Source organism: Lolium rigidum, unplaced genomic scaffold (genome assembly GCF_022539505.1).
Source record: "Lolium rigidum isolate FL_2022 unplaced genomic scaffold, APGP_CSIRO_Lrig_0.1 contig_37540_1, whole genome shotgun sequence".
Taxonomy (NCBI): Eukaryota; Viridiplantae; Streptophyta; class Magnoliopsida; order Poales; family Poaceae; genus Lolium; species Lolium rigidum.
This window is the reverse complement of record NW_025900390.1, coordinates 5,424-17,851: the sequence shown is the minus strand read 5'-3', so window position 1 is coordinate 17,851 and position 12,428 is coordinate 5,424. Positions and strand designations below refer to the sequence as shown.

Genomic DNA, 12,428 nt, shown 5'->3' with positions numbered 1-12,428 from the left:
TACTTCACATTTATCATTTGAGAAAAATGATTTAAATGAGATCCATCATCTCATGCAATTTAAATACTACTTTGATTTAAGATCCTCAAGTGAGAAAGTATGAGACCATGCAACAAGGGTCATCAAATTACTTCATAACACTTGGGAAGATGATTTAAATGAGGTGCTACACCTCATAGATTTAAAATATTAAATTTGAAATGATTTAAATGGGCTAGTATTGACTACATAGCCAATTTTTGATTCTAGCTCATGATCATGTGAATCAACTATGCCATATTTTTACGTAAACAATTAGAGTATTGAAAATGTGAATCATAGCAATTGGGTTTACTTCAAAATTAATTATGGTTGATTTTCTAAAAAAAATTGAAGTTGGAAAACCTTCTGACTTGTTATTTTCACTATTCAAATTCTACAAAAGATATGGATTTGAATCCAGTGTGGTTGGATGGAGCCTTTCATGAGCTTTCTAAATATATAAAATTTATCAAATTTGGCCGAGTAGATTTGGAGATATTAAATATTTAGCAAAGCATCTGAGAGCAACTTCACAGGAATAAATTGAAACCACATTTGAATTTAAACGGGCGCGGGAAGAGAAATGGGCCGGCCCAGCTTCGCTCGGCGCGCAGCGGGCCGCCCGACAGGTAGGCCCCGCATGTCAGCGCCACTTAAACAAGCGAACCGGTATGGGAATTGTGGGCCGTTAGATTAGAATGGAATCGAGTGGCTCAGGGAGGTCGTCGTCTCCGGCGAGCAAAAGCTACTGGCGCGGCTAGGGTTGAGGTCCGGCGACTCACCGGCGGCGCGGCGATCGTCGGCGTGGGAGCAGGGTGAGGTTGTTGAGGGCGGCGGAGCGTTTGGTGCAAGTGGCATCGCCGGAGGTGGTCTCTATCAACGGCGCCCTTGCTGCGGTACTGCGGGACTCCGGCGAGAAATTGAGAGGCTATAGGTGGCAATGTGAAGCGGCGAGTGGACGAGGAGGCTGAGAAGAGAGAGGGGAGGGCGATGGTGTGTGGAATTAGCTCGATGAGGCTCTCCTTTTATAGGGTCGAGAGGGGCTGAGGCGGAGCGGGGCGGGTCAGCGATGTCGACATGGCTACGGTGGGCTAGCGTCACGGGCGAGGATGCTGCAGTGTTGGCGACGTCGAGGCGGTCACGACGAGCGTCAGAGCGCTGAAAACGGAGCACGGGAGCGAGCTGGCAACGTCATGTACTGGCAGTACGGTGGCGGGTGATCGGCGACGATGTCGTCGTCTATAGGGCGAGCGCAGGCCAATGGTGGTGTCTGGGCGGCTGCTGGTGTCGTGGGGAGCAGGTGGGTGAAGAAAGGGAGGCTAGAGGAGGACGGAGTCATCGGGGCGAGGGCGTCCTTGTGCGCGCGCTGGCGAGCCCGGGGACGGTGACCACGTCGCGTTCTGGGCGTTTTCATCCTCTCCTGCGCCAAGGATCGTGTCCAGCAGGTACAGGGTGATGAGGTCGTCCTGGTTGACAAGGTCAGAGAGGGATAGAAAGAGAGGGAGCAGGTGTGACAAGGTGGTGACCATGAGGGCCGGCATGGTCATGTCCTTGGTGTTCTGGTGCACAAATCTTGTCTCTGGGGTCATGGCATGCTAGAGTGAGGTGAGTCTAGGTTATTTGACATGGTGCGCAAAGCTAGGGTGATGTAGAGCTTGTACACTTAATTGTTGCCAAAGTTTATGTGACATAAGTCTTGACCTTGAGTGTCCTTGTGCTAGGTGAGCATGGCTAGGTTAAGTGAGGTCATTTGGAAGTACAAACAACTGTGGATGAGCACAAGAGAGAGAGAGAGGGGAGGTGGTACATAGTTGGTGGGGTGGTTGTACCCTAATTCTATTCTATGTGCTCCACATATATTACAAGTAAAGGTCTTATGTGAGTTGAATTTTGACCAAAACTCTTCATAGATGTGTTCTAAATAATATTTGGCATCTATTGGTGGTCTTCGTTTGAGGTTTGGAGGTGGTTTGTGAAAATTCTAAAATTTGAGGGAATCTAGAATTTGTTGCAAAGTGGCATTTTGGCTTGACTATTTTGAGCAATGGTCAATGATCTGGTCAAAGTGGTCAACACCAATGTTGTTCATCTTGATGAGGTCTTGGATGATGTGCAAAGAGTTGAGGTGGTTTAGTTTAAGAATCTCTTAATAAAAGGGCTCAAAGTGGGTAACACTTTATTATGGGCAGATTTGACCATTATCATATGTGAGCATAATTTGATTTCAATTTTGATTTGATTTGAGTTTCTTTGATTCAAAAAGTGTTATTAAGTGTTTAGTAACATTCTTCAAGCAATGGCACAAGCCAAATTGGCCTAGATCAATGTTTTGCAAAATGTCCATGAGCATATGCATGTGTTGAAATGCATTTTTCTTATTTTCTTCTTCTCTTTGTCTTTGCTTCACTTACGCATGGTTTAGGGTTGATTTAGTATTAGATTGAATTTGGTAAAGGTTTCATACCATTTGGGCAAAGTAGAGGTGCATAGGTCAAGATTTGGTAATATGCCTATGTGCCACTACAAGAAAATCATCATGTAGAGACGTTAAATATAAGACGCATTTGTTTTCGTCTCTACGATAGGGGGGAGCTCAACCGTATGGACGTTCCTTTAGACGTTCCACATAACGTCTAAAAATTTATATTTATTGACTAATAAAATATATAGATTTGCTAATTTGTGAGTGTGTACAGACGAATCCTGAGACGTTTTAGAATACGTCCGTACAATCAACCTTTCAATATTGGAGAAATTGATTTTGTGCTGGCCAAGATTACTACGGTGATATTTCCTAAAATAAAGATCGCTACCAGATTTGTAATACGGGTGTGAAATACAAACTGAACGGAAGAAAAAAAACCCGTGAAAAAAATATTTTTGTTTTGGCGCTAACATTATTTGCTTTACCGCTTGTAGAAAAATATATTTCCGCTTGTTTTTCGGTTATGAAAAGGATGATTGATGAGGTAAGCTTGCATTGTTCCTTATTGTGTACCAATATTGGTACGATTGATGTTGTCTTAAATAGTTTCCTTTTCTTTTATGATTAGTGACTACTTTAGGTCTACATACTTCTGCATAAGTTTGTAAATAATGTTGAATTGTTTTGTACACTATGTTAGATTAGCTGCGGGAATCTGGACTATTTTGTAATGCGTGCTTCACCGTTTTCAGCATCCTCACTTATTTGTTATGTTTGGAAGCTGTCTTGTTGGTTTCACTGGAAGGCCATTGTCTTGTATTGTCTGCTGATGTTTTGTACGAACTTGGCAGGGTCTCTATTGCTCGCTGAGACAACTTCTGGAAGATGGGTTTTTCCATGCAGACCCCCATCCAGGTAATCTGGTGGCTACTGCAGACGGATCTCTGGCATATTTTGACTTTGGTATGATGGGTGATATTCCAAGACACTATCGAGTAGGACTCATACAAATGGTAAGCTTCCTTGATCTTGTTACCTGCGGCTATGCCTGTTGCTTGTTACATCCGTTTGGAGCATCCTTACGAAGAGTGATTAATGGTAAAACCAGATATATTTTGATACTTACATGATACGTGGCCATACGTGTTATATGTTTGTTATATTTCAAATCTATTGGGTTTAGGCTTTCATTTTACGGTCTTTGGTGGTTGGGGAAGAGTTTGCTATATGTTCCTTTTTGCTAGATCACGTCTAGTAGAAAAACAGATGTGGAGCGTTGCTAAGAGATAGTTTACTGAGGCATAATGTTTCACAGTTAACACAACCTAGTATAGGTATGAAATTTGCATGCATTGTAATTCAGCAAAGAGAAAGTAATTCCGTATCTGCCACAGCAAATGTAGAGGCGAGAAGCAATATACCTGTACTTATGCATGTGAAAGAATTCAGCTACTTACTTGATTTCTGGATTAAGAATATAAATGGTTTAAGCATGTTTTAGGACATATGTGCCACCATGTAAGCAAGTTATTAGTGGTTTGAGGAAAATGGCGCACATATTTTATTCCTGGTTGATACGCCCTTTGTTGATTTCATCGGTACTGCGTTCTTCAAATACATAGTAAGATTTAGAGGAACTGAGCTCACTTGTTTCAGCTTGTGCACTATGTTAATCGCGACTCCTTGGGCTTGGCGAACGACTTCCATTCCCTGGGATTCGTCCCCGAGGGAACAGACCTACATGCAGTTGCAAGTGCGTTGAGGGTTGCCTTTGATGATGGAAGGAGGCAATCAAATGATTTCCAGGTTAGTTAATGTTCTTCATTCTATCATTGTTATGAGAATTTATATTGTATGATGCAACATTAAAATAAATGGATGCAGGCATCTTAATCATAGTTGAGGGTTAAAAGTGTAGATGTACTATAGCCCTTAATTAGTCTTAAAAAACAGGTCAAATATGCAACAATATTGTGGAACTTGAGTAAACAATCTGGCACGTAGAAGTGCATGCTTTAGTTATAGCCAGTCAAGCTATATGTCTGGAGCGACAATTTTCAGATGCACATTGAAACATATACGTGACATGCTATCAAAGATTTAATTGAGCAATGCCATTTCCTTCCCTCCGCACAATTGCTGAGGAGGTTCGGACATTCTGTAAGTAATTAGCTGTGTTTCTGGTTCTAACATTAGTGTGTTCACTGTGTATTTTTTATAGATGCCTTCCTCATATTGTCCACATATTTAGGGATGCTGGCTCATATACTTTAAATACTTTTGTCGTATCTTATGTTGTTTCTGTTGTTAATGTATACACACTTTTCAGTCTTCAGATATAAATATCTCTGATTTGGGTTCTAATTTGCGTGGATGCATCTCCCATGAATGAACATGATATGATTAGCTTCAATATCCAAAAAGATCCCTGCATTGTCAGGTATATTCTCGCAGGTTAGAGCTCTTGATAGTGTTTGTATCTTTGATGCGTAATTTATACTTGTCCATCTGTCAGTGAAAAACCATGCCACATGCCAGTGCTCTTAAGTTTAAGCTAATGCTTCTGCTCTATGGTTTAGCAGGCAAGGCGAGTTATGACGATAATGTGAGATGGAATTGAAAGTGAGCAGACATACAGTGTGGTACTCTAGCCATAAAGTTTGATGGAAAATTAAGGTGAGTACAAACAAGCTTTTACACTGGATTGTATTGCTTTGTTTTGTTCTCTACAGTTTTCTGTGTAGATTAATCTTTGCAATGGCAAAGCTTTACCATTTGTGTTGGTGGCTAATGGGCATCTTCTCTGGGTAAATGGCAGTGAGGGCGGATCAAGGCTTCTTACTGGCCGTGACATAATGAGCTTATGGGATCCCCTTTGCAAGGTGCTACACTTGAGGTAAAATGGCTTTTGTTGGTGGTGATGCAGTCAGTGTGACATGAACCTGAACATTATTCAAAACGAAGGTATGTCACGAACCTGAACCTGAACATACTTGACAAAATTATGTGCATATTTAAGTCTGAAACTTGTATCTCTGTGTACCTTTGTTCATGAAAGTGGGATCAGCAAAACAGACCATGTGCTTTTATTGCTCTTGTTCTTTTGGTGCGATTGGAATGTAAGATCTCAGTTTAGCTTCTCTGAAATCTGGAGCATTCCCTTCACTTTTAGTCGTCATGGTGCCTTAGGATAAGCGATAGAGTTAAATTTAATAACTTAATGTTATAGCCTCTTCAGTTTTGCCTTGGTAAACTTGATAGTTTAAATTGTAAATTATCTACTATTCTCTTTCTTACATACCTGTCCTCCATATGGTAAGATTGGGCAATCCCATGGTGCCTCCTTGACAGCAGATTCATTTTTATTGCTTACAGTATTATATGATACGTTGCCAAGTAATTGGCTGCTTTAAGTTTAACCTTTCCATACTGGTCTGTTTTCACGAGGAGGTAAAGTGTTTCATGCCATTGTCTAAAATTACAGATGTCTTGTTTGTCCCTGCTGTTAAGCCTGTTAAGCCTTTGCCAAGTTAGAGATGATTTGGAGCTCATTTGCCATTTTCTTTTATCCGTTTCATTCAATACTTTGATCATGTTACAACATTTTTGCAACGTCATAAAAGGTTTAGATCACCTTAAAATTTGGTATGAGTTGTGCTTTTCTGTACCCGCTGTTTTCATACTATAATGAGTTCAAAAATATTTAATAGCATTATGCTGTGTTTGGTTGCATGGAATTGGGGCTTGGAATTGGAATTGAGGTCCAAAAAGGCCAATTCCGCTGTTTGGTTGCGCTTGGAATTGGGCCGTGGAATTCGGGCTCAATTCCGAGCCCCCCACCCGCATGTGTATTTTTTGGCCCCTTCAATTCAGAGGTCTAGAGCTCTGTATTGCTCGGAATTGCTTGCACCCTCATCTCCGCGAGTCCCGTCCTGCGCCTCCTTCCCTCCTATGGAGCTGGAGCGGCCGTCGGACCGGCGAGCCGGAGCAGGGCCCCTCCGCCGCCGCCGCCTGCCTCCAGGCCTCACCGCCGCCACCTGCCGCCGATGGGCCAGCCTCCTCCCTCCCCATCCCTGGCCTCGGGCCGCCGCCGCCGCTGCCTGCAGGGTGCCTCCGCCGCCGCCTGCCTGCCTCCAGACCTCGCCGCCGCCACCGGGCCACTCGCCGCCGCCTACCTCCAGGCCTCACTGCCGCCACCCGTCGCTGCCTTCCTGCAGGCCTCGCCACCGCCACCCGCCGCTGCTTGCCTGCAGGCCTCGCCGCTGCCGCGTGCCTCCAGGCCTCGCCGCCACCACCCGCCGCTACCTGCCTGCAGGCCTCGCCGCTGCCCTTGGCCCCCTTCTTCCCCGCCTCACCGCGGCCAATTTTCCTCACCGGGAAATAAAAGGAGAAAAGAAAAATGACAAGAAGAAAAAGGTTATTATGTGAAAAATAAATAACATTCTAATATATATGTGTATATTTCATTCATATTACAAAGTTTTATATTGTTTAAAGTTAAAAAACATTCAATTCCACACAATGTGCATCCAAACAGGTTTTAGAATTCCATTGATCTTTTGATTCTGCAAACGAATACCATGCGCATCCAAACAGGTTTTATAGTATTCCATTGAAATCGTTGATTTGGTTTTCCATTGCCAATTGAATTCAGAGTTGAATTCTGGGCATCCAAACACTGCATTAGAGTATCACTCAATATGCTAGATATAATTCATTTTTCAGGTTTTGTCAAATTCTGGCTGCACTGTTCTTGATTTTTGTAAACCATTCAAATCAACTCCGCTTGAGCTGAAAATTTTACAGGATGTCAACAATAGTTGCATCTTGCTTGTGTAAAAATTACAAAATTTCTGAGCTCATTTGGTTGGCGAAATGATTTGAAAACAGAGTGCAGTTTTGAGTTTCAGAAAACACAAGCAGTTTCAGTTTCAGAGTTCAGGGAATGTGAGAGGCTGCTGAGCGGACTTCTTCCTCATGGTCACAGGGCTGCGCAGCAGGGCGGTGCTTGCCGCCTCATGTTGTCATTATTTGAAGCATGATAGTTGTCATTCTTTGAATGTTGCTGACTCCTACTGATTGCTGTTGTGATGGGATTCTGTAAGGTCAATCCAGATCGGTGGCAGTTTGTGGATGAAGCATTCATAGCAGGTCTAGGAAAGAAGAGGTCAAGTGATGCCAGACAACAGCGAGCACGGCTTGCAACGCTCCCGTCGGGACAGGATACTGGAGTGGTGTTCATGACCGCTGGTGCAGCTTGGGGAGAGATGCCCACATTGATGTACAACAAGTTTCCTGAAGCCAAGGTGAGCTTCTCTCGATCCTTCTCCCCTTATGTATGGTTTCTCTCTCTGTTGCCATAAGCTATGGTTGAATGGTTTTGTACCCTGTTCTTGCTTGACTGAAGTATTGGTCATCCAAATGGCATATTTTTAAGAATATTGATGATGTTGTGGTAGCTTTTTTTAACATCTAAAATAGGCCAATGGAAGCTATAATTTCACAGGTTTAGGGCTGAATTGCTTGTCTCGTTTAATCAATAGTCCATATTTATTTTCTGAAACAATTGGCTCCTAAAACAACAAGCATTTGTTGATGCAACTCTGTAGTGAGTTTCTAAATTTGTCTACCTGTTGCTGATAGGCTTGTTGCCAGCTATGAACTATCAAAGGTTATCTGGAATATATGAGAGATCATTTATATGACGCTTTTAATATGGTTATCTTGTATTTAAATTAGTGATAAATCACTGAGTTCATCTTGATCTGACATGTTAGTGCGTGGTTTTGTTCCTTTTTTATCCCAGGTTGTGATTCCTTTTTTACTCAGATTAAGATGATAGCAGTATGGGGTGAGATGAGACAGCTTGACGAACACACTGTTTTCATTGGGTGCAGGTGAGCCTCTTTTATATGTTTGCGAGAGACCATATCCAGTAGCGCGAAGGAGATCTGTTGCCTCTTCTACGAATCTTCCCCAGCCAGCGGCTCCCGGTATAATTATATAGACTGTAACACCAACTATTTAAGGTGTCAGGGTAAATTCGTTGTTAACGGTTGTTTAGTATATTGAATGCATTTTTTCGCAGTGTGGTTGTGATGGCATAGCAATCAAATATACAAGGTGTGTATATGCTTGGCTGGGAGGTTCTAGAAGACATGTGCGCTAGCCGATTGTCCGCCGACACAGCGGGAGGTGCCAGTCTCTCATCCACTGACCAAGCGGCGAGGAGGAGCTCCACCGTGAAGGAGACAGTAGACTGGCAATGCCTCATTGCTACAACAGTGGTACCATTTCGATGCGTTTAACCTTGGTGTCAGGATCATAAAGGAGGCAAGTTCACCTCACAGCCCCCATTCTAGGCCACCAGCATCATTTTTATCCTTAATTTCTTTTGTAAGATCATAATCTTTTGGGTTGCTAGACACTCAAGTTTTCAGCATTTCAGTCGTTTGTATGACATGAGCTCACGAAAAAGCTGTGGTTGTAGTATGGTTTCACGCTTGATGGTTTTAGTGCCCATTGTTGCAGGTTTAATTTTGTGTAGTATTTTTTTCTTTTGCTACAGCTTGTTAATAACTCTATTTTTGTAATTCTTTGTATGGTTGCAGCTCAAGATTGTGATTGTATACCACAAGCCTGTATGGATAATGTGAGGTCAGTTTCATTTCAAAGCTTGCAAATTTCATAATTTCACAGGATAATTTTTTTTTCAATATGGTGCATTTCTAAGAAAGAAAGAAAGAAAGAAAGAATAGACACATTTTAAAATGTGGTGCTAACTCTTGAGGAATGTGTACTTGGTTTGATGATATAGCCGAGGTTGCTTAGCTAGAGAGAATACCATCTAAAAAGTGTTTCATGTTTCAGATAAGTTGCCTTGTTGGAAGCCAGTAAGCATCTTTGGTACTTCTTAAGGGCAGCTGGATAAGTTCTACATAAGGCTATAGTGCAATTCATCTTTTGTACTGAATGTTTGATAAGTTTTGAGTGTTGTTTTTTGATTTTTTTCGAGTATGGCATGTTCATGTGGATGTTTCTTGGTATCCTTTTGCTAGGTATTATTCCTGTGAGAGAGAGAGAGAGAGGACTGGGAGGCATTAGCGATATTATGATGTTATCTCTATTTTAATGTTGCTTCCTAGATGAAAGTTACTACCAAGGTGTTTGATTATTTTTTATGATGCTAATATGGTGGGATGGTTAAGGTAATTGGTAAATACATTCAATTATGTGTATAGATTTGTCTTCGCGTTTGTGTTTGTGGCCAACAAAATGTCTTTCATACACATAACTGAATGCCGTAACCATTGTTCTTATGTGTGTGTTTCAGATGGGGTTATGGTAGTAACAAAACCTATCTCATAAGCTTTGCATTTCTTATAATTTCTTCTATACAACACTTTTTCTTCCGATATATGGTATTAGTTACGGTAAGGAATACATATTACCATGTTTGCCTCAGCAGCTTATTCTATCTTCTGATAGCGTTCAAAATGATCATGTGATTTAGCTAGCTTTTCTGCAAGATTTGATTTTTCAGATTTCGTCAAAAAGTTCAGTAAACAAAAATAAACTGATTTTCTTCCCTGGCAATTTCTTCCAAGAATCTCTCATTCGTTAATTAGCAGATAGTAAGTTTTCAAAGCAACACTTCAAGTTGAGGTCCCCACTCGATTTAGCTTCAGCATGATTGAGATTGTAATATACTTATAGCTTTACTGTAGTTTGAGAAGTTATTTGAAATGTGATTCTCATGATCGCTGAAGCATGTAGTTTCCTTCTTGATATGGACAAGGTTAAAATAGTCAAAATGGCAATGGACTGTGAGTATATAGTTGCGTTATCTACTTTTTCCTAGATTATAGCTTGTTGTGTCGTGCATGTTTCTACCATGCTGCATTAGGATTTTGCCGAATTATCTTACCCAGATATGGACATATTAGTTTTGGTGCACCATGGTTTGTTAGCTGAGCCAACCTTGGCCATTTTTTTTTCTCATAGTTAAATGTGTGTATTTATTCTCAACTTAAATCAAATAGGACCAGTTTATATTTCTGTTTCATCTTATATTATGTAGTTCCGAACTTTAGATGAAGAAAAGGATTAAGCCGTGACCTATGGAATGTTCCAATTTATCCGGAAAACCTTCTCATAATTCAGTATTGCTTGCAAAAGTGAAAACTGATAAAAATTGCATGCTACAAAACTTTGTCTATAAGCTTAAAATTTATGGACAGTTCTGCAGTGTATTTGGCATAAGAAAAAGAGATAGTTATCAAGCATTTAATATAGAGAATACGGCTAATTAGGCAAGATAACCATACTGTTGCATACTCTCTTGGCCGGAAAGGATTGAAAATATTAATAGAACTATTACAATTACGAGCACTCATTTCAAATTTTTGGTCAGTATAGACAATACGGCCCGCATGATATCTTTGGGTTGTGGTACGCTTTCTTGGCGAATTCTTTAGCTTAATTGTTGTGTGATCGTTATAGTTTTCAATAGCAACTGTATCACGTATTCCATATGCCTTTCTGAGCCCTCTTTTCTGTTTGACTATTTACTTCTAACTAATTGATATATTTGATTTGTATCTTCTACTAGGAAATGCAATTCTGTACTCCCTCCGTCACAGTTTACACGGCGTACTTGAGAAAACGCTGGGACCTATGTACTCGTTGATTGGTTGTTAATTCGTTTCAGCTGATCGTGAAAGTAGGGGCATCTGTTAGGCCCATTAAACACACACACAGCGGAAAGAAACGGAAGGGGAGGAAATTATGGGCCAGAACGTCTCACTTAAATTGCTCATTAATACTAATACGTCTAATCAAGTGCTGATAGTGGAAATGCATGAAAATGAAAGGGCGCCGTGTAGACTGTGATGGAGGGAGTAGTTTTTTGCATTTAAGACCCAGCATCACTTACATGTGCAGTTATGTCATTCCAATTCCCCATTTTCTTTGCTTAATATATATGTTCAGATCATGCTCCAGTCTTTGTTACAAAAATATGTTTGATTGGTACATGCTAGATCAATATGGTCTGGCCATAGCGAGGTATCATAGTTGTTTTATCTCCCTTTCTCGATCCTCCATTTCTGGATACACCATTTTGAAGTGTCCTGAGATATCGTGATGCCTTCACAATCTAAGAATGATATTTTTTTGTAGTTAAAGCAGAAACACAACAGAGTAGATAATGAGGTAGCTGAATGAAAAATAAGAGGTTTGGTGTTAACTACAGTATTTGTGACTTCAGATTGGCATATATAGCTAAATCTACTTTTTGCCCATGTGTTCGGTTTATTCTATTGTCATTCAATTTTAATAGCATTTGTCCATGCTTTTACATTTTGCTTTGTATCACTATGATCTTTTTGAGACTGGCATATGCTTCTTTGAATAGAGTCAAGGTTGTGTCTGCCTTCTTATGTTACTATTGTGCAAATGTAGGCATGAGTTTGCCATACTTGATAAGGAAGTGAATATATGAAGCTAGGCCAAAGTTAGGGTGAACACTTCTATTCCTCTTGTTGAACTTTCTTGGCTTATTTGGTTCTTCCCGATGTGTCGCCTAGGTTGAAAAAATTCCTTATCGTGCACTCATTCTTATGTCTTAGGACCGGCACTGCTGCTAACTCGTGTGGGACGGGCAACAAACCAAACCACAAGTTGGTCTGCTGTATCTGTGTATAAGGTAGAACCTACTTTGTGTATACACTTTTATGATCTTTGATACTGCTATCTTGAAATAGTTCTATTTCTATGTCGTTCTTTCACGGGACTCTTTTGTTTCCGAGTACCAGTACACCATAATGGTTCTTTGTTATTTGTTCTTTTCTCTGTTTACCAGGTCATGTTGTGTACAGCCATATCTTCATGACGGGCTCGGTTGCAGGGGCTAGGTGAGCTCATCAGTATATGTTAGTAATGCTCACTACCTCGGCGTCCGCTGGTACTTTGTGTGCCTTCC

The 12,428-nt window shown here is 41.1% G+C and overlaps 1 protein-coding gene and 1 long non-coding RNA gene across 2 annotated transcripts; both read left to right on the top strand.

The window, feature by feature from the left end:
* The first annotated feature begins 2,974 nt into the window (after positions 1-2,974).
* On the top strand, positions 2,975-4,604 carry LOC124681248 (uncharacterized protein sll0005-like). The gene is made up of 3 exons (XM_047216181.1): positions 2,975-2,990; positions 3,298-3,459; positions 4,103-4,604. The coding sequence occupies exons 1-3, from the start codon at positions 2,979-2,981 to the stop codon at positions 4,259-4,261; spliced, it is 333 nt and encodes a 110-aa protein (XP_047072137.1). The 5' UTR covers positions 2,975-2,978; the 3' UTR covers positions 4,262-4,604.
* A 3,098-nt stretch (positions 4,605-7,702) lies between these two features.
* LOC124681247 lies at positions 7,703-8,770 on the top strand. Its single transcript, XR_006995786.1, has 3 exons — positions 7,703-7,752; positions 8,344-8,439; positions 8,535-8,770. It is a non-coding gene; the product is annotated as an uncharacterized LOC124681247 (long non-coding RNA).
* The last annotated feature ends 3,658 nt before the right edge of the window (positions 8,771-12,428 follow it).

Bases quoted from the DNA above. Each gene is read 5' to 3' on its own strand.
- LOC124681248 (XM_047216181.1), top strand. The intron at 3,460-4,102 runs GTAAGCTTCCTT...CACTTGTTTCAG, and splicing joins GAGTAGGACTCATACAAATG to CTTGTGCACTATGTTAATCG.